This window comes from Equus asinus, chromosome 11 (assembly GCF_041296235.1).
Source record: "Equus asinus isolate D_3611 breed Donkey chromosome 11, EquAss-T2T_v2, whole genome shotgun sequence".
Classification (NCBI taxonomy): Eukaryota; Metazoa; Chordata; class Mammalia; order Perissodactyla; family Equidae; genus Equus; species Equus asinus.
Window position 1 is genome coordinate 2758606 of NC_091800.1, and position 26212 is coordinate 2784817.

The 26212-nt window shown below is 41.0% G+C and overlaps 2 protein-coding genes across 13 annotated transcripts in view; one reads left to right on the forward strand and one right to left on the reverse strand.

Annotated features, from left to right (window-relative positions):
- Nucleotides 1-1162, reverse strand: part of CPAP (centrosome assembly and centriole elongation protein) — a 53068-nt gene extending 51906 nt beyond the window's left edge. Inside the window, exon 1 of one of the 3 annotated variants that reach the window (XM_014839330.3) lies at nt 772-1161. The gene's annotated coding sequence lies outside the window, so the exon portion shown is untranslated. Of the gene's footprint in view, nt 1-771 lie in introns of all 3 variants that reach the window. The other 2 variants (XM_014839331.3, XM_014839333.3) reach the window with 2 other exon arrangements.
- Nucleotides 1163-14659: 13497 nt separating this feature from the next.
- PARP4 (poly(ADP-ribose) polymerase family member 4) overlaps nt 14660-26212 on the forward strand; it is a 129706-nt gene continuing 118153 nt past the window's right edge. For 4 of the 10 annotated variants that reach the window (XM_014839326.3, XM_014839328.3, XM_070520317.1 and 1 more), the window contains exons 1-4: nt 14660-14773; nt 22738-22870; nt 24611-24812; nt 26087-26153. In XM_014839326.3, coding sequence (XP_014694812.1) covers nt 22739-22870; nt 24611-24812; nt 26087-26153 — 401 coding nt within the window. In that variant the 5' untranslated portion in view covers nt 14660-14773; nt 22738. Of the gene's footprint in view, nt 15087-20873; nt 22031-22737; nt 22871-24610; nt 24813-26086; nt 26154-26212 lie in introns of those variants that run through there. The other 6 variants (XM_044777475.2, XM_070520315.1, XM_044777476.2 and 3 more) reach the window with 5 other exon arrangements.

A 26212-nucleotide genomic window follows, 5' to 3' on the forward strand; every position in this document is an offset into this window, starting at 1 on the left:
TCTGGGGAGGTTAAGTTCCGCGCTCTGCTTCAGCCGCCGGGATTCCCAGTTTGGCCCCCAGGCGCCGACCTACACCACTCGTCCGTCGTCGTGCTGAGGCGGCGTTCCACACTCGAAACAGAGGAAGACGGCATAGATGTTAGCTCACTGACCATCTTGCCCAGCAACAAAAAGAAAAAATATCTGTTCTAAGCAAATCAACTCTATTTTTGAGTCGGAGGTCTATCTATAAAGGTAACAACTTTTCATCAAAATCAACCAAGTAACCTTGGTTAAATTTAAATGACCTTAGCAGGAATCTTGAAATTCAAATTCAGAAAGCAGAGACAAGCTACAAGGTCACTTTGTAACATCACAAACTAGAAGAGCTCCCTCCTAGATCTTCAAGCGCAAGCAGCCGCCGTGACGCGGCCCCCAGACATCTGCACCCTCCCCACTGAGAACACACCTCTATTCCCCCGTTTCCTAGGATCCTGAAACCACGTTCACCGGCGGCGTGAAGTACAAGAACAGTTCCACCCCCATCCGCTCCTTCCGATCGCCGCTAAGGCCTCGGTAAGCGCGGCCGCACGGCACAAGGCCTACGCGCCGGAGCCCGGCCCGCACACCGAGGCCGGCAGCCCGCCAGGAGCGCCGCCGAAACGCTCTCTGAAGCACCTTGCCGGGGAACGATAAACTCTCCGCGTCCCGAGCGGAAACGTGGACGCGACAGTGAACGCAGACCACCGTCGGACCGCGGAGAGCGGCCCGCTGGTCTGGGAGGCGACTTACCAGCCCGCCCAACGCGCCTTCTTCAAATCCACGGACGCCCCGCGGCGAGGGTTACAGGACGGCACGCGCGGAGGCCGGCCCCCGCGGACCGAGGCCCCCGCGCTGCGCGCTCCTCCGCAGCAGCCGCCCACGGCCCAAACCGCCTGCCGCCCGCGGGCCGCGCCGACCCGGGCGGACGCCAGCTGGAGTCCGCCACCGCGCGAGGGTCTGTCCGCGCACCGCCCGCCCTCCTGGGTGCCGGGCAGGCAACACACCAGCTCCTCCGCTCCTTTCGCCCACGAATCACCGCTCGGCTGTCCCCCAGCCTCTCAAGCCACTCTGACCCGGACCGGAGGCGCGGCTACAATTACGAACGAGCCGCCACAATCGTCGCCTCCGCCTGGAGCCCCGCCCAGGCCCCGCCCCCGGCCGAGGGCCCCTGGGAAGTGTAGTTCCCACCGGCCCCCCTCTGCGCTTGCGCGCGGTGCCGCCGGGCGCGTGCAAACTACCGCTCCCAGCGACGACCCAGAGCCGACGTTACCCGAGGCTTCGCCGCAAGGCGCCTTCTGCCTGGGCGGCGGGACTGGAGGGAAAAACCGCGCCGAGGGTGCGCTTCCGGGGTAGACCGCGTCGTCCCCCTCCCACCGGGACACCTAAGGGTGGCGCCTGCGCGAGAAGCGAACCTCCGAGTTCCCCGGACGGGAGGCGACAGCGTCAGCTAACAGCCCGGAGACCGACGCTTTTAGAGGGCATGGGGGCAGGGGCATTTTGCTGACGCTGTCTGTCTGGGCGTTATTTGTTTTTTGTCTTTGTTTTCTGCCTTGGCTGGGTGTGACTTAGTAAAGGGAAAAAAACGGCAGTCTGCCACACTCTATCCTAAGGCAAAGGTAACCATGCGAGAACTCGGTCCAAAAATAGTCATCGCTCACCTTTTCTCGTAAGTTAATGCGTGGTTGGGCAATCTGTGTCCATTGGATATTAAAATTGTTTACTTTGAACACAGGAAGTGCAAAATTCAAAAAATGTTTTCTTAATTGCAGACATGGCGCTGCGAGTTACCGTAGTGTACATACCTGGGCTTAGTTTCTATACAAGTAACGGAAAGCCACGTAAAATTTTTAAAGAAATCAAATGAAGTGCCATTTATAACAACCAATATAATAGCTGAAGCAAACTACCACTGGTTAAAGATAATTAAAAAACACTTTCCGAGAAATCCGGTCCCTCCTCCCCCCAAATTGTTTTACTTTCTTCAAAAATTGTCCTTTACTAAATCAAGGGTTTCGTTTTGTCTCTTCTTTTAAAAATTTCGTTATGGATGAGGAAACCAGAGCCCAAGACTTCAAAGATCACACAACTTATTTCAGATGCTTTGCAAAGACCCAAATGCTCATCTTCATTTATTATAGTCCTTTGGCTTGAAAGCATGCCCAAAAGTCTAATAATTTTTCTTAAAATGTTGCATATCTTTTAAGAGAGTCACAATACCCTCTCCTTTTTGTGCCTATGTTCTATTGCTATATTTTTATTCTAATGTATTATGTAGTACCACATGTTGGTTGATTGAATAAATGGGTCTTTTACCACACTGAAGTTTTAAGTGGATGTTAAATTAAGGTTCTATGTTCACCTCTAGCCCAGGTAATTCTCAAAACAGCCCACTAAGCTTGAAGGGTCCTCAAAATCCATTACAAGGCCGAAGGAGTAGAGGGAAGGAACTTCCGACTTCTAGTCTGCCAGACAATGAAAGATTCAACCTCATCAGTTGCTCCTATCCTTGTTGCATCTTCCAAGTATTGCTGTAGAGAAAAATTAGACTAAGAGCTCCCATACAGGGGTTTTAACCACAAATTATCCATTCTGATGCAATCCTTTATGCCATCAGAGAAGGCAGGAGGGCACCGTAATGTAATAGTTAAGAGCCTATGCTTTAGAGTCAGGCAGGCCTGAGATCAAAGGCTATCTTGACAACTTACAAAGAGCTTTGTAGTCTTCGGCACTTGACCTCTCAGAAACTCAGTCTTCTCATCTGCAAAACGGGGATGATAATAATACCTACCACATTGGATTGTCAAGAAGGTTAAATTAAAAATATGTATATAAACTTAGCAATCACCTACCATGTAGTAAAAATTTAATGAGCAGGAGATGCTTTCAGTATTTTTTTAACCACTTTATTGAGGTATGATTGACATACAGAAAGCTATACATATAATGTATATAACCTGATAAGTTTGAAGATAAGTATTCACCTATGAAACTGTCACCACAATCTATGCCATAAACATATCTATCAAAGTGCTTTCATCTTTATCATGACTTTATAATTTGACTTCAATAGCTTTAAAATGTTTATCAACAGATGAACTCACTTTGTCTGCCAAAGCCCAGCTCCACAGGTCATGTCAAATGATTTTGCAAGATTATCATTTTACCATAGTTGATCTGGGTATGAAAGACATTCGGAGAACTTTCCATTGCTGGACTAGTAGTAGCAGTGACTGCTCTGTCAAGAGAGGACAGAATTGCAGGCCTAGCCGAGGGACGATGCCCATGCCCATGTCATCCAGGCTAGAAAAGGTGACTAGCAGGTCAGGAAGATACATTGAAAGATGCAAGTACCTGGCCTGGAGGCAAAGGCAAAACCCACTGCCTGCTTCATCTGTGGGGAAGAAAGGGAGTTCCTCACCAAGGCCCCAAACCTCAGATTTTTAGAATTTTACCTCAATAAAGAAGCTTCTAACAACAGTGTTGGATGCTGGAAGACATCTTTTTTAAAATCCTGTCATTTTAATATAGAACAATTGCTGGTGCATTGGACTTGCAGCAAAAGATCAAGTGTTTAGACTCACACAGTGGAGGAATTATCACATCCACTACATTCTAGAATGCCCGAGCAATAATGTTGAATAGAATAAGAAAGGAGAACTCTAGCCTGAATCTTTGCTGTTATCACAGCAGAACAACACCATGGTACTTGTCACACTTATATTTTTACTTTCTTTTTGAAAATAGTAGTAGTTGAGAATTTGATGTAATTGTCTGGTGGTTTTTGAAGAATTCTATAGGGTTTTTTTCTTTTGAAATTTATTCCTGCTTGTATCTTTTTTTTTTTTTTTAAAGATTGGCCCTTGAGCTAACATCTGTTGCCAATCATTTTTTTTCTTCTCCCAAACGCCCCCCAGTACATGGTTGTATATTCTAGTTGTAGGTCCTTCTGGCTTGTGCTATGTGCGACACCACCTCAGCATGGCCTGATGCAGTGCTAGGTCCACACAAAGGGTCTGAACTGGGAAACCCTGAGCCGCCAAAGCAGAGCACGCAAACTTAACCACTCAGCCATGGCGCTGGCCCCTCTATAGGTTTTTATTACACATTTTTAAAGCAGCACATTTACTTTCCACAAATATCAAAATTACCAGTGATTTGTCTATCCTAAAAATAATATATTAACTACAAGGGCCAGAGCTGTCCAAAACATTTTCACATGTGTTCCACTGCCCGTTCTTTAAAACATTGTTCCTATGTGTGGAACACATTCTTCTTCAATGTTTGGTAGAATTCACCAATGAAGCCATCTGATCCTGGGCTTTTCTTTCTGGGTGGTTTTGGATTACTACATCAATCAATATCTTGTTATATATCTATTCAGATTTTCTATTTCTTCCTGAGTAAGTGGTGGTAGTTTGCCTATTTCTAGGAATTTCTCTATTTCATCTAGGTTATCTAATTTGTTGACGTACAATTGTTCATAGGTTCTCTTATAGTCCTCGTTTCTGTAAAGTCAGTAATAATGTTCCCACTTTCATTTTTTTCTTAATTTGAGTATTCCCTCTTTTTTCTTTGTGAATCTAGCTAAAATTTTGTCAATTTTGTTGATCTTTTCAAAAACCAACTTTTTATTTCATTGATTCTCTTTTTCTATTCTCTATTTCAAAATGCTCTAATCATTATTTCCTTCTGCTGGCTTTTGGTTTAATTTGCCCTTCTGGTGTAAAGTTAAGCTGTTGATTTCAGATCTTCCTTCTTTTTAAATATAGGCTATAAATTTCCCTCTGAATACATTCACTGCATCCCATAAGTTTTGGTATGTTATGTTTTTGTTTTCATCTCAAAGAACTTTCTAATTACTCTTGTGATTTCTTCTTTTTAACATAGGTTAAATGTATTTTGTTTAATTTCCACATCTTTGCTATTTTTCTGGGTTTTCTCCTGTTACTGATTTCTAGCTTCATTCTGTATAAATCAGAGAAGGTACTTGGTATGATTTCAGTTATTTTAAATTTATTGAAAGTTGCTTGGTGACCTAACATATGGTCTATCCTGGAGTACGTTCCATGTACATTGAAAAGAATATGTATTCTGGAGTGACATCAGCATCACGGTGGAGTGAGGTCTGTCAGAAATCTTCTCCCTCCAAAATACAACAAAAAGAAATCCAGACTACAACACAGGACATCCAAAGTCAACAGAAAAAGTGTCAGAGAGATCCACGCAGGCATACGACCAAAGGCAGAGAGGCTGGAACTCCCCTCAGAGGTGTATTGGGGTAAGAGAAATCTTCACTCCCTTACCTATAGACTGCCGTCAGGACTGCAGGAGGCCTTCTAGAGGGGAGGGACGGGGGAGGGAACATTCATTCACGGGAACATCAAGGACCCTTGCAGCCTAGAAGGAAGCCCTCTAATGGGGCAAAAGCTTTCACAGGGGGTGATGCTATCAAGCCAAAACACCAGGAGAACAGAGGGGGAAAACCCCGAGAGCATGCAGGAGAAAGCACCCCTCCTCCCTCCCGTGCAGCATGTCTCTAGTCCCTAGGATTTCAGCTGAAGGCAGAGGGCTCAGAATATGGGGCTCTTGACCCCCACCCATTGGCAATATGGGGTACCTGCAACCTAATGACGCCAGGATACAAAAACACAGAACTCTAGCAGTATCAAACACTATATTAAATCTCCAGATTAGCAAGAAAATGAGTACCCAGAAATCAGTGCTTAGGACGCAGAAATATGTAATCTAAACAACAATGAATTCAAAACAGCTGCAATGAAAAAACTCAATGAGATAAAAGAGAATGTAGAAAAACAATTCAATGAGTTCTAGAACTACTTCACAAAAGAGATTGAAACTGTACAGAAAAATCAATCAGAAATATTGGAGATGAAAGACACAATAGAAGAAATAAAATATGGATTCCCTGAATGCTTGAGCAGACGCCATAGGGGAACATATCAGCATAATCTAAGATAGACATGTTGAAATGCTCCAGATAGAGGAGGAGAGAGAACTAAGACTAAAAAGAAATGAGGAAAGTCTCCGAGAAATATCAGACTCAATTAGGAAATGCAACATAAAAATTATAGGTATTCAAGAAGGAGAAGAGAAGGAGAATGGAGTAGAAAGTTTGCCCAGAGAAATAATAGCAGAGAACTTCCTAAACCTAGGGAAGGAAATCCATGTGGAAGAGGCTGCCAGATCTCCTAAATATGTCCATGTAAAAAGACCTACTGCAAGGCATATAGTGGTGAAACTGGCAAAACTGAATGACAATGAAAGAATACTAAAGGCAGCAAGGCAGAAGAAAATAACCTACAAAAGAACCCCCATCAGGCTTTCAGCAGGTTTCTCTGCAGAAACCTTACAGGCTAAGAGAAACTGGAATGACATATTGAAATCACTAAAGGACCAACACTTTCAGGCAAGAATACTCTATCCAGTGAAAATATCCTTCAGATATGATGGAGAAATAAAAAACTTTCCTAGACAAACATAAGCTAAGGGAGTTCGTAGCCACGAGACCCCACCTACAAGAAATCCTCAAGAAGGCCCTCATACCTGGGAAAAAAAGAGAGAAAGGTGTTACAAAGCACAGAATAAGGAGTTAAATAGATAGAGTCAAAGCAGATAGAAAAATACCCAAGTATAGTATTAAAGACAGGGGTAAAGAAAACACCAAAAACAAAGATAATTTTGTCATTTTAACCACAAACATAACAAAAAATGGAATAAGATGTGAGAAAAACAAATTAGGAGGGGAAGAGGAAAGGAACTGAAGTGGTTTAGTTTAAAGAAATTAGAGGTAATTAGAAAAGGGACTATCTTATCGACAAGATTTTTGAATACAAACCTCAGGGTAACCACTAAACAAAAAGGCAGAACAGAGATACAAATAATAAATAAGCAGACAACAAAGAAACACAACATAAAAAACTACATAACTCGACCGGTAGACCAAAATACACAGGATGAGAAACAAAGGAAATGCAGAAAAAGAGTGATAAAATGGCAGCAGTAAATCGATAATCATCCTAAACATAAATGGACTGAATTCTTCAATAAAAAGACACAGAGTGGTGAGATGGATTAAAGAAGAAGACCCAACAATATGCTGCCTCTAGGAAACACATCTCACCTCCAATGACAAACAGGCTCAGAGTGAAGGGATGGAAGATGATACTCCAAGCTAATGGCAAACAAAAGAAAGCAGGTGTTGCCATACTTATATCAGACAAAGTAGACTTCAAGAGGAGACACGTAAAGAGAGACAAATAGGGACAGTATATAAATGATCAAAGGGACAGTCCATCAAGAAGAAATAACACTTATAAATATCTATGCACCCATCACAGGAGCACCAAAGTACATGAAGCAACTATTAACAAACCTAAAAGGAGACAATAATAATAACACAATAAGAGTAGGGGACCTCAACACTACACTCACATCAATGGATAGATCATCCAGACAGAAAATCAACAAGGAAACAGTGGAATTATATGAAAAGCTAGACCAGATGGACTTAATAGACATATAGAACACTCCTCCCAAAACAGCAGAATTCTCATTCTTCTCAAGTGTGCATGGAACATTCTCAAGGATAGACCGTATATTGGGAAACAAGGCAAGGCTCAATAAATCTAAGAAGATTGAAATAATAACAAGTGTTTTTTCCAATCACAATGCTAAAAAGCTAGAAATTAAATACAAGAAAAAGGCTGAGAAAAGGACAAAGATGTGGAAACTAAACAACATGCTATTGAATGAGCAATGGCTCGTTGAAGAAATTAAAAGACAAATCAAAAAATATCTGGAGACAAAATGAAAACATCCCATTACAACTCATATGGGATGCAGCAAAAGCTGTATTAAGATGGAAATTTATCACAATACAGGCTCACCTTAACAAACAAGAAAAAACCCAAATAAGCAAGCTCAAACTATACCTAATTGAATTAGAAAAAGAAGAACAAAGATGGAAGTCAGCAGAAAGGAGAGAAATAATAAAAATCAGAGCAGAAATTAATGGTATTGAAACAAAAAAGGCAATAGAAAGGATCAATGAAACAAAGAGCTGCTTCTTTGAGAAGATAAATAAAATTGAAAAATCGCTAGCCAGACTTACAAAGAAAAAAAGAGAGAAAGCTCAGATAAGTAAAACTAGAAACGAAAGAGCAGAAATAACAACAGATACCACAGAAATACAACAGATTATAAGAGAATACTACAAAAAACTATATGCCAACAAAAAGGACAATCTAGAGGAAATGGATAAATTCTTAGACTCATACAACCTCCCAAAGCTGAATCAAGAAGAAATAGAGGATCTGAATAGACCGATCACAAGTAAAGAGATTGAAACGTAATCAAAAGCATCCCAAAGAATAAAAGCCCAGAACCAGATGGCTTCCCTAGAGAATTCTACCAAAGTTTCAGAGAGGACTTAATACCTATCCTTCTCAAGCTATTCCAAAAAATTAGGGAAGATGGAAAAGTTCCTGACACATTCTACGAGGCCAACATCACTCTGATGCCAAAGCCTGACAGAGACAACACAAAAAAGGAAAACTACAGGCCAATATTGCTGATGAATAGAGATGCAAAAATTCTCAACAAAATATTGGCAGCCTGAATACAGCAATACATCAAAAAGATCATACATCATGATCAAGTGGATTTATTCCAGGGACACAGGGATGGTTCAACATCTGCTAATCAATCAATGTGATACACCACATTAACAAAATGAGGAATAAAAACCACATGGTCATCTCAATAAAGGCGGAGAAAGCACCTGACAAGCTCCAACAGCCATTTATGACAAAACTCTTAACAAAATGGGGATAGAAGGAAATTACCTCAACATAGTAAAGGCCATATATGACAAACCCACAGCCAACATCATACTCAATGGAGAAAAACTGAATGCCATCCATCTGAGAACAAGAACAAGATAAGGATGCCCACTATGACCACTCTTATTCAACACAGTACTGGAGATTTTGGCCAGAGCAATTAGGTAATAGAAAGGGATAAAAGGAATCCAAATAGGGAGTGAAGAAGTGAAACTCTCACTGCTTGCAGATGACATGACCTTATATATAGAAAACCCTGAATAATCCATTGGAAAACTATTAGGAATAATTAACAACTACAGTAAATTTGCAGGGTACAAAATCAGCTTGCAAAATTCAGCTGCATTTCTATACTCTAATAATGAACTTACAGAAAGAGAACTCAAGAATACAATTCCACGTACAATTGCAAAAAAAAAAGAGAGAGAGAGAATAAAGTACCTAGGAATAAATTTAAGGAGGCAAGGGACTTATACAATGAAAACTATAAGACATTATTGAAAAAAATAGATAATGACATAAAGAGATGGAAAGCAATTCCATGCACATGGATTGGAAGAATAACCATAGCTAAAATGTCCATACTACCCAAAGCAATCTACAGATTCAATGCAATCCCAATCAGAATCCCAATGACATTCTTCATGGAAATAGAGCAAAGAATCCTAAAATTCATATGGAACAACAAAAGACCCCAAATTGCTAAAGCAATCCTGAGCAAAAAAGAACAAAGAAGGAGGCATCACAATCCCTGACTTCAAAATGTAGTACAAAGCCATAGTGACCCAAACAGCATGGTACTGGTACAAAACAGGCACAAAGATCAAAGGAACAGAACTGAAAGCCCAGAAATAAAACCACACATATACAGACAGCTAATCTTCGACAAAGGTGCCAAGAACATACAATGGAGAGAAGACAGTCTCTTCAATAAATGGTGCTGGGAAAACTGGACAGCCACATGCCAATGAATGAAGGTAGACCATTATCTCATGCCATACACAAAAATTAACTCAACATGGATCAAAGACTTGAAGATAAGTCCTGAAACCATAAAACTCCTGGAAGATAATATAGGTTATACACTCTTTGACATGGAACTTAAAAGGATCTTTTCGAATACCATGTCTTCTCAGACAAGGGAAACAAAAGAAAAAATAAATAAGTGGGAGTTCATCAGACTAAAGAGCTGCTGCAAGGCAAAAGAAACTAGGATCAAAACAAAGAGACAACCCACCAATTGGGAGAAAATTTTGGAAAATCATATATCCAATAAGGGGTTAATCCCGATAATATATAAGGAACTCACACAACTGAACAACAAAAACACAAACATCACGATCAAAAAATGGGCAGAGGATATGAACAGACATTTTTCCAAAGAAGATATAGAGATGGCCAACAGGCACATGAAAAGATGTTCAACATCACTAATCATCAGGGAAATGCAAATCAAAACTACACTAAGATACCACCTTACACTTGTTAAAATGGCTATAATCACTAAGACTAAAAATAACAAATGTTGGAGAGGGTGTGGAGAAAAGGGAACACTCATACACTGGTGGTGAATGCAAACTGGTGCAGCCACTATGGAAAACAGTGTGGAGATTCCTCAAAAAACTAAAACTAGAACTACCTTATGACCCAGCTATCCCACTACTGGGTATCTACCCAAACAACTTGAAATCAACAATCCAAAGTAACATATGCACCTCTATGTTCAACACAGCACTATTCACAATAGCCAAGACATGGAAACAATCCAAGTGCCCATCAACTGACGACTGGATAAAGAAGATGTGGTATATATATACAATGGAATACTACTCAGGCAGAAAAAAGACAAATTCATCCCACTTGCAATGACATGGAAGGACCTGGAGGGAATTATGCTTAGTGAAATAAGCCAGACTGAGAAAGACAACCACCAGGGGATTTCACTCACATGTGGAATATAAACAAGCACATGGACAAAGAAAACAGTTCAGTGGTTACCTGGGAAAGGGAGGTAGGGGGTGGTTACAGGGGGTGAAGGGGAGCACCTATGTGGTGACAGACAAGAAATAATGTACAACTGAAATTTCACAACGATGTAAACTATTATGAACTCAAGTTTTTAAAAAAATGCCAACAAAAAAAGTATGTATTCTGCTGTTGTTGTGTGAAGTGTTCTGTATATGTCTTCTAGGTCTCATTGGTCTATCGTTTCTATTTCCTTATTAATCTTCTCTCCAGTTGTTCTATCACGTATTGAAAGTTGGGTATTGAAGTCTCCAAGTATTATTGTAGAACTATTTCTCCCTTCAGTCATGTCAAGTTTTGCTTCATGTTTTGGGGCTCTGTTGTTAGATGAGTACATAGTTATAATTGTTCTATCTTCTTGATGTATCGACTCATTTCCTAATATATAATGTCCTTCTTTGTCTCTTGTAATCATTTGAGTTAAAATCTATTTTGTCTGGTATAGGCTTTTCTGCTGTCTTTTGGTTACTGTTTGCATGGAATGTCTTTTTTTCCATCCTTTCACTTTCAACCTCTTGTGTTTTTGGATGTAAAGTGAATTTCTTGTGGAAACATATAGTTGAGTCATTTTTTTTTTTAATCCTTTCCGCCAATGTCTACCTTTTATTTGGAGAGTTTAAGTAATTACTGCTAACGACAGACTTCTGCCATTTTGGGTTTTTTCCCTAAGTGGCTTATATCTTTTTTGTTCTCCAGTTTCTCCATAACTGTCTTCTTTTGTGTTTAATTGATTTTTTTGGTATATGCCATTGTGATTCCCTTCCTATTAACTTTTCCATATATTTTTAAAATTTTCTTTGTGGTTACCTTAGGGGTTACAATTAGCTTCTTAAACTTATGACCACCTGATTTGAATTAATAGTAACTTAGATTAAATAGTATACAAAAACTATGCTCCTGTACGTCTCCATCCCTTCCCCTTTATCTATTATTGTCACAAATTACATCATTATACATCCTGTGCCCATTAACATAGCCTTATAATTATTGTTTTACGTGTTTGTCTATTAAATCATATAGGAAAAAAGAGTACTTACAAACCAAAAATACCATACTATAGGTTTTTATATTTACCTATATAGTTACCTTTATCAGTTTCTTTATTTCTTCATTTGACTTCAATTTACTGTCTGGTGTTCTTCATTTTAGCTTAAAGGACTCCTTTTAGCATTTCCAGGAAAGCAGACCTACTAGCAGTGAACACCTACAGCTTTTATCTATCTGGAACCATCTTAATTTCTCTTTCAGGTTTTCTGGGTGACAGTTTTGCTGGGTATAGAATTCCTGGTTTCTAGGTTTTTCTTCCCTTCAGTTCTTTAAATATATTCCACGGCCTTCTGGCCTCCACAGTACTGCTGAGAAACTGCCTGTTGATCTTTTTTGATAATCCCACATATGGGAAAATTTGCTCCTCTCTTGGTGCTTTCAAGATTCTCTCTTTGTCTTTCAGCAATTTGATTATAATGGGTCTTGGTGTGGATCTCTTTGAGCTTCCCTACCTGGAGTTCATAGAGAATTTTAGATGTGTTCCTCCCTATCTTTTATCAAATTTGTGGAGTTCTGACCATTATTTCTTCAAATATTCTTTCTCTCTTTCATTTCTTTCTGGGACTCCCACTGTGCATACGTTAGTACCACTGACGATTACTCACAGGCTCCTTAGGCTCTGTACACTTTTCCTTCATTCTTTTTTCCTTCTGTTCCTCAGACTTGATCATTTCAATTGCCGTACCTTCAGGTTTGCTCATTCTTCTGCTTCCTCACATCGGCTACTGAGCACCTCTAGTGAATTTTTAATTTCAGTTATTATACTTTTGCTCTCCAAAATTTCTATTTGGTTCTTTTTTATAATTCCTGTCTCTTTATTAGTATTCTCTACTTGTTGAGACATTGTTTCCCTGGTTTCCTTTAGTTGTTTGTCCATATTTTCCTTTAGTTCTTTCAGCATATTGAAGATAGTTTATTTAATGCATTTGTTGAATAAGTCCTATGTTTGTGCTTCCTCAGGGACGGTTTCTGTTCATTTCTTTTTTCCTTTGAATGGGCCATATTTTCAAGTTCCTTTATGTGCTTCCTAACTTTCTGTTGTAAACTGGACATTTTGAGTATTGTAATGTGGCCACTCTAGAAATCAGATTCTTTCTCCTCCCCAGGATTTCCTGTTGTTGCTTGCTGTGAGTTGTAGTTTGTTTAGTGACTTTTAGAAACTATTTTTGTAAAGCTGTATTCTTTGTCATCTGTGCTCTCTCAAGTCTGTGTTCCTTAGTTTAGTGCTTCTAGTGGTTTGACGGAGCTTTTCTTAAATGCCGGGTGGTAAAAGTAAAAAAGGAAAAAAAAAGAGAGAGAGAAGGAAGAAAAGAAAAAAATACTCTCCAGGTCTTTGCAGATTGGCTCTGTATAGGAGCATTCCTCCTACGTTTAAGCAGGCCATTTATAACTTGGCCTTAATCTCCACTTCCCGCTGTGCTGAGCCTAAAAACTAGCCAGAGGTGAAATCTTATGGCATTCTCAAGTCTTTTCTGAGCGTGGGTCCTGCCGTGGGCATATGTGCAGCTTCCTAGATGCTCTAGTATACATAGGAGCCTTTCAAAGCCCTTAATCTCCAGAAATAAAATCTTAACTCCTGACCTTTCCTCTCATGCTGTTTCTCCTACATCTTCAGCCTGTCTGTTTGCCTCAGGCAGCAGCGGTTGTTCATTTGCTTTTCAATGTTTTTGAGGTACACCCTCCAAGTAGCTGTTTTTCCGCCCTGAGAGAGTCTGAGTTGGGGAAAAGAAAGTCAAGCCCCTTGCCTTCAGGGAGCCCCCAGCCAGGTAGAGACAGAGAAACGCAACTCTTTAGGACAAAGAACTGTGCTCCCTCCAGAACCAGGTTACCCACACTCGTCAGAGGGTGGCCAAGGGAAGTGCAGCTGGAGTCAGTTCAAACAGGTGAAGGTCTCCCACCTTGTTTCAGTGGCCTTTCTCCTGGGTACACACTTACTTGATTGCTGTTAACCTTTAAAAATGATCTTGGAAGAAGGATGGACCCTGGAGCTCCGTACTGCATCATTTTTGCTGATGTAAGCTAACACTTAAGTTGATTCTTATAAAACCCTGTAAGGTAGGCAGTAATGATGAAATGGGGGCCCCAGTAAAGTACCTTGTCTACAATCCCCTGGGTAACAAAGAGTAGAATCAGGTTTCAAATCCATACCGTTTCTACATCTTTTCTATTCTCATTTGCTTCAGTATCTGCGGAATTTTATTCTTTCCCATTACTTTACCCTGTACTCAATGAATCTCCAGCTCCACCTCTCTGGAATGGCAGATATAGATTTCTAACTACGGAGGAACACTACCATGAATGTCAAACTCAGGAAGTCCTAAACTAAATTCATTATCTTACCCTCCCGTTTCCCCAATCCCAAACCGTCCAGAAATTTCTTTCCAGCTCCCTGGAATTCCCTTCATTCCTCGGTTAAACTGCAGCACCATCCATCCGCTCTTCCCAAACTCCAACTTTGGAGTTACCCTCATTGGGCAAATCTCGCCTGAAAGATGAAACTGAAAAATCCTGAACCGTTGGGCTGACCCCAGAAGAGAAACCCAGCCCCAGCCCGCCGCCTAATTTCCAGCGCAGCCCCGCGACCGTCCTCGCAGGAGCCCGCGGTCGGCGGGGTGCGGGGCGCAGCCTAGGAGGCAGCCGAGGGCGGGGTTCCGGCAGCGCTCTCGCTGGCTCGGCCCCTCCCAGCCGCACCCCAGGTCAGCGCCCGGAGCGGGCAGCAGGAGGGGGGAGCGCCCGGGATCCGGAAGCGCCCGGGATCCGGAAGCGCCCGGAGCGGGGAGCAGGAGCGGGGAGCAGGAGCGGGCCAGATTCTCAGGCAGGTGCGTGGGCGCCGCTTGTGGCCGACCACGCCGGCCCAGGCCGGTCGCCGTCGCGGGTGCGGGTGGTCGGGCGGGGAAGGTGGCCGCACCGACCTCCCGCAGGAGAAACGGGCTCACTCCGTCCGCCTCGCCGACGCGGTCGCGCAGCGGTCTTCGAGGGCTGGCTGTTGGGGGCTGGCGGTGCTCGCGCGGGCGCGGCCGGGCGACGCTGCGGCGATCTGGTGCGGGCGCGGGCTCGCGACGCTGCGGCGATCTGGTGCGGGCGCGGGCTCGCGACGCTGCGGCGATCTGGTGCGGCCTTGCGACGGAACAGGTCAGAGACACCCGGGAGAGCCGGCGCTCGGTCCGGGTGTCTGGACGCGTCCCGCGCTCTGCAGAATGAGCGCATTGCAGACCTCGGTGTTTCTTATCTCTAATATGCCAGACAGCCTTTGTTCTGAAAGTTAGATTTCAAAGGAAACTTCTGCAAAAAATACAGTATTTTAGTGAACTATCAGGGAATATAATCTGACTTCGTGAGTAGTTAGGAACACCGTGATAGAAACACTTAACGTGCTTGTTGAAGTACAACACTGAAAACCTGGAAATCAGTTAAATATTCTACGGATAATTCCGAATGACTCATCTAGGGGACTGAGTGGGTAAATGTCGGCTTCTAGAAAAACAGGGCTTTGCTGAATGTTCAGCCTTTCGATTCTGGATTGCCAAATGACAATAAACATATAAAAACATTTAAAATGTGGTGTTAAGATAAAGGAGAAATTCTCTGAATATGAGCATGTTGCGGATTCTTTCATTATATGTGACGACCGTTTCTTCAGTTAGCACTTGTTGGGTCCCCTCTGTATGCTTAGCTGTAGCATGCCGTGGGAGTGGGAGCAGTGCCGACGGAGGTAGCCTTACTTCTTAGGGGTTAATAGTCCCATTAGGGAGGTGCGGTATTGACGCCATTGGAGTCCGAATATGCAAATAGTATCAAAAGGCTTTTCTGTAATCCTAGCCCTTAATTGATAGGTGAAAGAATTCTAGTAAGCAAGCATGTATTGAATGCCTACTGTGTACCAAAAGTGGTCTAGATTCTAGGGATAGAAAGGTAAACAGGGCACAGCCCGTCACGTAGGATTGGCCCTTCTGGAGAAACTGATAATGCTAAGAGTGGAAAACAGCCAGTGATTGTAGAGAGGTGTGTGCTTAAACCTGCCGGCTGTGGGGCTGTCGGGAGGGCACAGCCAGGCAGCGAATCAGAGCGAGGGGAGTTCCAGCAAGGCTTTCTGCATAGGGAGACCCTGAGGCTCTTGACAGAAGAAGATGCCAGTTGTTAAAGACATGAAACTGAGGCAGGAAGCCTCTTGCTCCCAGCTGCTCCAGCAGTTTCTGGATTGTGTAGCCCTGAATTTGTGAAGGGAATGCTGAGTTTCTCAGGAGCTGGGGCTGTGTGCCATTGTCTGGTGCCCCTAAAACAGGGCCTGAGGGGTGGAGGACACCCAACAGATCTCATACATACAGAAGCCCTGGTGGAAACAGGAACGGAAGCTGACTGTTGGTTAGAGAAAGCTTGCAAAGGAGGAAGAGACTAGTGGCGCGGGTCTGTCAGGAAGCTGCTGACTCCAAGAGGCTAGGCCTTGAGAGAGACCCCAGGTACCGTGGGCAGGAAGAGAGAAGCCAATGCCTGACTTGAGATTTCACAGAATTTGGAGTGGTAGTTTCTCTACCTCCCACGTGGCCTCAGCCGCTAAGAATGGGCCAGAGATTTATGTTTATAATATTTATTATGCTCTGGCTTCACAACAATGTGAATGTACTTAATGCCACTGAGCTGTACATTTAAAAATGGCTAAAAGCATAAATTTTATGTTAGGTACATTTTACCACACACACACACAAAAAGGCTGAAAAGTATCTATAGTGTTTGATCCACGAATTCCACTTCTAACTTTATATTCTAAGGAAACAGTGACAGAGATTTCGCCAAAAATGTGTGTACAAATATTTTCCTCAAAGTGTGTTTATGGTAATGAACAATTTTAAATAACCAAATATCTGAGGACTTAGAGAAGAGTTAAATAACACCAAGCTTATGTAGCTACTATAAATATTTTCAAAGAATATTTAGTGATATGGGAAAATTCTCATTAAAAGTTAGTTAAGAGGGGGCCGGCCTGGTGGTGCAGCGGTTAAGTTCCCACGTTCCTCTTCTCGGCGGCCCAGGGTTCGCCGGTTCGGATCCTGGGTGTGGACATGGCACCGTTTGACACGCCACGCTGTGGTAGGCGTCCCACATATCACGTAGAGGAAGATGGGCACGGATGTTAGCTCAGGGCCAGTCTTCCTCAACAAAAAGAGGAGGATTGGCAGTAGTTAGCTCAGGGCTGATCTTCCTCAAAAAGAAAAAAAGATGAGAGAAACTGGCTATAAAATTAAATAAACAATATTAATAAGTAATATGTATTTTTATAAAAATAACATAAAATATAAGTGATACAGGAAAAAATAATACCAGAAAGAGATATCAAAATATCAACAGTGGGCTTATTTCTAGATGGAGAGATCATAGATGCTTTTTTTAGAAACACCTTTATTGAGGTATAATTTACATATCATTAAATTCACTCATTTTAATTGTATGATTCAAAGATTTTAAATAAAATTACATATCATTAAATTCACTCGTTTTAATTTTATGATTCAAAGATTTATTTCAATAAATTCACCAAGTTGTGCACCATCATGACAATCTAGTTTAGAACATTTCCATCACTGTGGGTGTTTTTTATTTTTCTTCATAATGGTTAACTTTGGGGGAGAAGTTATTTTTAAAAAGACAAATACATAGGAATTTCCTAATACATTAGGAAATTTAAGCAAAATGAAAGTAATACAATTTAAGCTAAAACTGAAAAGTAATATAATTTCACAAGAATAAAAATTATTTAAACTCTTTGAGTACTGTTAAAGACTTTGTTTTCTAAGACAATCGTTGGAGTTGCAAACAAAAATTTACATATAAGGATGTACATCACAGCTTTGTTTTTAATACTAAAATTTAGAAACAATTTGATTACCCAACAATATAGGAATAGTTCATTTATGGTGCATATCTAAGGTAGCCTCTATTAAAAATGTTTCCAAGAATGTCTAATGATAAAATGCTAAAGATAAAACCCTGACATAAAATGCAAGATAGTTATCGTGAATATAGTATGATTTCAATTTTGATAATAATATAGCCCATTACAGTATATACACATAAAAAAAAGCCTGGAAAAAAAAAGCCACAAAAAAAAGTTAACATGGCCCCAGGTTTTGAGATTATTTTGCTGTTGTTACACATTTCTGTATTTTCTAAGGTGAGAATGAATTACTTTTCTATTAGAAAACATTTTTTAAACGACAGGTCAGAGGACTTAAGAACTCATGGAGGACAAGTCAGAAGTGGATCTGAGCAGCCACGCCCGCTTAGCCTGCCCTGTCCAGCATAGAGGCTGTCCTGAAAATTGTTGAAGAGTCATTAGAGAGTTTTAGTGTTTTGTTTGTTGTTTGCTCTTTAACTTTCAGAGATTAAGAGCAAGACAGATTAACCTAAATAGCGTAGTCTAGCATCTTTCACAGTATCCATCATCATCTCGCCCATCTATAAACAATGATAATTATGAATAAATTTGAATGTATAAAACAATCAACACATATGAAACTAGTAAATATTAATGCTATGGAAAGACAGAATTAAGTTGAGGGACTTCAGTTTAACCAGAACCCATAAGACAAAAAAAAAGTGTGAACCTCTAATTTGTCCGTTTGTTGGACAGATACTACCGGGTCCTGGGTGGGATATACAAGTGTGGGGTGGGTTAGCAGGGAAGGGTCCCCGGGAGAAGGAACAGCATGTGTGAAGGCCCTGAGGACCAAGCTTGGGGTTTTTGCCAACCTGAAGAAAAAGCCAGTGTGACCAGGGCAGAGAGAGAGAGAGGTGGAGGATGAGGCTGGGGAGAGAGGCCAGGCCTTGAAGTAAGAAATTTGAATTTCATTTGAAATGTAATTTTCAAAAAAAAAAAAAGGTTACTCAAGCTACAGCTTGGAGAAGAGATTAGAGGCAGAGAGGAGCAGAAGTAGGGAGACGAGTAAGGAATCTGCTGATGGGGGCTTGGGCCAAGGAGGCAGTGGAGATGGAGAAAGTGGGGAGATTCTAGCTCTGTTCTGGGGCAGTGAAGACAAGAGGTGCTGATGGCAGGAGGGGAAGAGGGGGAGAAATCAAGGATACCACCTGGTGGCTTGAGCTTCCAGCTAGACATGGCAGCCACTTGCCAAAGAGGGGTGCACGGGGAGGCCTAGGTTGGGAACTTGGCACATCTGAGGTGCCTGCTTTGGGGAGGTAGTGGGCATTTTGTCTGCATATATAGACAGCATTCAGGGCCTCAAGGAATGGGCACATTGCTCAGGCAAAGGGCCTGGAGTGGGGACGCCAACCTGGGAGAATGGGACGTTCAAAGGCAGATGGAGCAGGAGGAACGCGGAACCCTAAGTGTGTTCTCGGGAGCTGGGCCCAGTAGGCGCCCTTGGAGCCTGCAGCACGGGCCGTCCTAGAGCCTGCCAGGAACCTGCTAGCTAACTTTCTTTGAGTGCAAATCAGACCCAGGAACTGCGTTTCATGAGACACCAGCTTACTCTGGGGAACCTGCTAGAGATGACTTCAGTTTTAAAAAACTGACAAATGGCTACCGTGAATTAAACCCAATATCTCACCATTTATTCGTTTATTGTTAAATACGCATAAAATTTCTTTCAATTCAAAATATGCTTACTTTTCTTAGAAGTAGTTCTTTCCTATATGTGGGAATGTATGACATAGTTAAAGAAATTAAATCAACTTCAAACGTGTTTGTATATATATATATATATATGTCTTTCATTTAAACATAAGTTGTACATTTTTATTGCTAATTGTTCAGTTTTTCTCCAGAATGGCTTAACAGAAACCCACATAACTAATAAGTCTCTTTGAATTTATAGAAAAATTATATATAAAAATTCATGGTTTCGGGGCTGGCCTGGTGGCCAAGTGGTTAAATTCACTTGCTCTGCTTCAGCAGCCAGGGTTGCGCCGGTTCAGATCCTGGGCACGGACGTGGCACTGCTCATCAGGCCATGCTGAGGCGGCATCCCACATGCCACAACTCGAAGGACCCACAACTAGAGTATACAACTATGTACTGGGGGGATTTGGGGAGAAGCAGGAAAAAGAAAAAAGAAAAAAATCCATGCTTTCACTATCACATAATGTTAATTTAGAAATAAATGCTTCTATATTCATAAACCACACACTTGATCTGTAACTGAAATCTGTCATGTGTTCATTAAGATGTATGTTATGAGCCTATACAAAAGGATTTTTTAGTGTCATAATACCAGCCTTAAAGGATAGAAATGATTCTAAAACCAACATACATATTCCAAGCTCGGAGGATGTCAAATTTTTCTGATTACAGTCATGTACCCATAACGACGTTTTGGTCAACAGTGGATTCCGTATATGACAGTGGTCCCAGAAAGTTACAGTGGAGCTGACACATCCCCAGCTCCTCATGCTGTTGTAGCGCAACGCGTTACTCACGTGTCTGTGGCGATGCTGGTGTAAGCAAACCTACGGCACTGCCAGTTCAGTAAAAGTATAGGACATACATACTATGTACAGTACATAATACTTGATAATTATAATAAGTGACTATGTAACTGGTTTATATATTTACTATGCTATGCTTTTTATCATTATTTTAGACTGTATTCTTTCTACTGATTGAAAAGAAGTTTACTGTAAACAGAATACTGTGTTATGCCAGCAGCAGCCTCATATATCTCGTGTTTACGGTGTCTCTGGATTGCATCATCTTCTCTTGTGCTTGACTTAATCTTGTGTTGTTTTGTTTATCACGGCCCCTAATCATACAAAATTCACTGCTAATGTTTCTGGTAAGAGGCCACGTCGAATGATTTACCTGGAAACAAAATTAAAGTGATTAAGGACCACAAAGGTGGAAAATCAGTGACGGTTATTGCTCACCAGTCAGGCATGTCCCATTCCACCATAGCTACGATTTTGAAGAATGAGAACAAAGAGACAGAAGCTGTTAAAGGATCTGCTCCATTGAAGGTAACAAGACTAACAAAAGCCCAAGAAGGGCCTCTATCCGACATGGAGAAAGTTCTAATAACCTGGATTGAAGACCAGACACAGAAGTGTATCTCAGCACCATGACGATCACAACCAAAGAAAACAGTTTGTGCGCAATGTTGAAAGAAAAGGCTGGACCCAACTGTGATGTTGAATTCACTGCTAGCTCTGGGAGGCTAAAAGGATTCAAGAATCGTTACTCATTACACAACGAGAAAGTGAGTGGTGAGTCTGCGAGTGCTGATGTGAAGACAGTTGAAGAATTTTTGGAAACTCTAGATAAGCTGATTGTGGAGGAAAATTACTTACCATTCAGTATGGATGAAACCTCCCTATTCTGGAAACAGATGCTGAAGTGACTTTCAGCCATGAGGAGGCCAAGTCAGTGCCAGGTTTCAAGGCTTTTAAGGACAGGAGAACAGTCTTGCTTGGGGGCAGTGTTGCAGGCTACAAATTGAAACCCAAGTGATCTGGCACAGTGAGAACCCCACGGCCTTCGAGCATGTTGATCAGCACACACTGCCAGTGAAGTCATGGATGACCCAGCTCCTCTCCCAAGATGGCCTCCTGAATTGCTGTGCCAGCGAAATGGAGAAGTACTGTTTGGAGAGTAACATACTTTTCAAGATTTTGCTTCTTGTTGATAATGCTCCCAGATATCTTCCTTTATTGGTGATCTTCATCCTAATATCAGAGTGGTGTTTCTGTATGTTTGTGTCTTAGTTTTTAACAAAAAGCTTAAAAAGTAAAAAAAAAAAAATTTTTTTAAATAGAAAAAATATAGAATAAGGGTATGAAGAAAGACAGTATTGTTGTACAGCTGTACAATATGTGTTTTAAGCTGTGTTATTACAAAAGGGTCAAAAAGTTTAAAAGTTCATGAAGTAAAGAAATAACAGTAAGCCAGGGTTAATTTATTATTGAAGAAAGATAAGTATCTTTAAACTGATTTAGTGGAGCCTAAGTGTACAGTGTTTGTGAAGTCTACAGTCGTGCCCAGTAACACCCTATGCCCTCACATCACTCACCATTCGCTCGCTCGCTCACTCACTCACACAGAGCGACTTCCAGTACCGCAAGGCCCATTCATGGTAAGTGCCCTATACAGGTGTACCATTTTTTATCTTTATACTGTGATTTTACTGGACCTTTTGTGGGTTTTTTTGCTGGGACAGATTCGCCCTGAGCTAACATCCATTGCCAGTTGTCCTCTCTCTTTTTTTTTTCCTCCCCAAGACCCCAGTACGTAGTTGTATATTCTAGTTGTAAGTCCTTCTAGTTCATCTATGTGAGCTGCCACCACAGCATGGCTAGTAACAGGTGAGTGGTGTAGTTCTGCACCCAGGAACCAAACTCGGGCTGCTGAAGCAGAATGTGCTGAACTTTCACCACGAGGCCATCGGGGTTGGCGCTACTATACCTTTTCTATGTTTAGATACACAAATACTACCATTGTGGTACAGTTGCCTACAGTATTCAGTACAGTAACATGCTCTAAAGCTTGTAGGCTAGAATAGGCTATACCATTACTACCTAGGCGTTTAGTAGGCTATACCATCTAAGTTTGTATAAGTACACTCTATCGTGTTTGCAGGACAAAATTGCCTAACACATTTCTCAGAATGTATCCCCATCGTTAAGTGACACATGACTACATAACATAAGTGCAATATGTTTTTAAAAAATAATGTCCGCCTTTCTCACAGTTTACATGTAAAACAATTCTAAATTCACTGTCAGTTATATTTACTGAAAAGAGAATCCTTAAAAACTGACTTGAAACTTTTTTTTCCTGCAGGATGACTGTAGGAATCTTTGCAAATTGTACCTTCTGTTTGAAAGTCAAGCACTTACCTCGTCAACAGAAGAAAAAGCTACAAACTGACATTAAGGAAAATGGTGGAAAATTTTCCTTTTTATTAAATCCTCAGGTATTTGCAAATTTCATAAAAACTGTATGATAAACATTATGCGTTAAGGGAGCAGGGGTCATGGTTAGAAGAGTAAGCAGAGAAAACTGGCAGCAGGAGAAAGTTAGTGAAGGCAGGAGAAACCGGGATATGGCCGCCAGGGAAGTTGGGCTGAGGAGAGGCGGAAGAGGGAACACCGCCTAGTGCCATCTTCCCCCTGTTCCCGTGAGCTGTAGGACAAGCCCACATGCATGGAATCTGATACTATTAGAGCACAGCTGAAGACATAAACAGAAATAATTTCAGACCAGCCAAATCTATTCTCGAAGGAGAAAAGTTACAGGACAGCATTTGCTAAAAGCACTCCATATGGTCACTCACCAGGCTGTCAATACTGGAGTGATACTGTCTGTGTGACTCATAGAGGACAGAAGGAAAACATGCAGTCTGAACTGATCTTTGTGGTACAGCTTGTACTGTTTGTTTTGTTTATTTAAAAGCCGAAGGGAGCTACCCTCCCTCTCTTGAAATGAACTGTAGGTCTGGCAGTTTAGATATAGAATTTCACAGTTGGAGGAAATCCTGAAAATAATTAAAGCCAACCCCCTTTTTTTTAACCACCTCATCATGAGAAGTAAAATTGAAGTCCAGAGCCGTTGGATTCCAGGCCTGCAAATGCAGGACCTTGCCTGTATCGGTTGCTTTTCCCTCATTGGGGGTTCCCTCTTGATGGGGTTGACTCAGCCTGCCGCTTCCTGGGCCACAGCCCTGGGGCTTGCTGAAGGGGAGGCTGATTTGTTCTGTGTAGCATGTTTTACTCCAGCTGGATGCTTGGTGCTTCTCTGGAATTTAGTAGTTTGCCTATGAATATCAGAAATGGAATGTCCCTGTTTACCTCCAGTTTAGGCAGAATTGTGTATACTTTCCTTACACAGCCTGTCTCACCATTTCTGTGGATAGATGAATAATTCATGCCTGTTAGACCTTCTCAGTTTATCTTCCAGGGAGAGAATGCCAACATGGTCTCTCATTTTTTGGAAATTCTTACATATGTGAGTGCAGCCTTTTTGGGAGTTATTTTGCCAATGTATATAAACATTTGAAATGTGCATACCAGCTATTATAATGAAGGAGACAGCTTGATATGTAGTGGCGAGGAATGATCTCCAAGATAAATTAAGTGGAAAAGCAAGTACAGACCAGTGTGTTCAGCCATTTGTGGCTAAAAGAAGGGCTGTGTGCTTAGATGTGTGTTGCCTATGCATAGAAGAGCTGTAGAAGGACACCTGAGAAACAAGTCACGACAGCTGCCCCTGGGAAGAGGAGCTGGGAACACTGCTTAACTTATTATTTTACTTTTAGATTTTCAGCAATGCGTGTATACTGTTTATCCAAAAATAAATTAATAAAATTACAAATTAAGATAAATAAATAATGAATACCCTCTGAACCTCTCATTCCCCTCTTAAGGAAATAATTAAACAAGCGTATGAAGATGTTCGGCACAGCATTGTTTAGTGAAAATTTGGAAACCACCTCTAGGGTTGGTTAATCAGTTATGGTACATCCACATCCATACTCTTTAAAAACTTTTTCTTTAACTTTGCGTAACTAAAAATTATATTATTTATAAGAGTTTTAGAAATCTGAGAAAAGTTGTTACAAATTACCTTCAAATAAGACTTCTTAAGAGTGAAAATTACAGATACAAATAATTTTTCTTTTTACTTATTCATATGGAATTGATTCTTTTTTTCTTAGTGCACACATATAATCTTAGACAGTGCTGATGTTCTGAGCCAGTATCAACTGAACTCTCTCCAAAAGAACCACATCCATATTGCAAACCCAGAGTTTATATGGGACTCTGTCAAAGAAAGGACGCTCTTGGATGTAAAGAATTATGATCCTAATAAGTCAGTGGACCTCACACCACCTCCCTGTCAAAAGGCAAGCAGTCTTGGTAAGCATTTCATATCAAGCGCTTAATGTATTATAGGTGCTTTAGTCAAAGATGTTATAGACAAAGGATGGTCTAGAAATACTATGAAAATAATTAGGTTTCTCATTATCTCAGAAAATGGGAAACAAAATAGTGAAGGACAAAAGACTACTTTAGCAATAGAAATAGATTTATCAGTATCCACTCGAGTGTGGTCAGATTCAAAATGACTACAAAAACACTGATAATCTCAGAAAGCTTGGTGTGTAATTTTAACTGGGTGGGGGAAGAACCTTTTGTGTTAAAAAATTATCACTACAACCTAATGACTGGAAATTTTATGACCAGCTTTTTGCTAAAGAAGTTTTTCCCAAAAGACCATCTCTCTAAAAGAAACATGCCTCCTTTATAAACCCAGATTTTATTTTGAAATCTGGCCAAGAAGAAAGCCTTTAGACACAGAGAAATGTACTCCTCATGAGTCGCATCAAAAGTCAAGCAATTCTGGTAAATATTAATTTCTAGTAAGCACATGATATATGTTAGATATCATGTACGATAGCAATTGTATTATTTATAAGAATTTTAGAAATCTAAATGTTTTGGTGTGGTGCAGCCTCTTTAGACAAATGATTGTGCAGAAATACTGTCCTCAGACTTTCTTACTGTCTCGGAAAGTGGTAGCTGAAACAAAATAGGCAGGAGAGTAAACTCCTTGTCCGTTGAAAACATTTTTCAACATCCAGAGTGATACAGTCAGATCCAGAATTACTACAAATACACTGATGGTCGTTGAGATCTCGATAGCGTAATTAAAATTGGAAAAAAATCTTTGCATTAAAGGAGTTATTCCTATATATCATAACGCTAGTGTTACAATTCCTCTATAGGAAAAATACGAAGCAAAAATTATTCGGCCTCACGTGGGAACCCTTGAATTTCCCTCCTCTAAACTAGAACATCCCCAGTTCCTTTGTTTGTGACATTGTGGCTCTCAGGAACTCATCCTGACCTTGTAGTATATTAGAAATGCATTGCATAACTATGCTTGCCGTAGGATTACATTAGAATTCTCCTCACGTGTCTATTAAAGTAGAATTATAATGATATTTTCTCAGTATCTTCTAATCTCCCTTCCTCTTCTCCCACTTTGTTGTCTTTAGATTACCAATAACTATAGCTAATTTAAGGACACCTAAAAAAGTAGAATACTATGGTAAATATGACCTGTATTCAAGAATCTTAACAATAAATCTGAGAGTAGTAAACAAATGTTTTGTTTGTTTTAATTTTAGAAGTGAAAACAGATGATCTATCCCTGGACAGTTCCACAGAGAAGGAGAATGTTGTGGAAGTCACTAAGTAATCTACTTTGGATCATTAGGACTTGGCAGTTTGCAAAATGTTTTCTAAACCTCAAG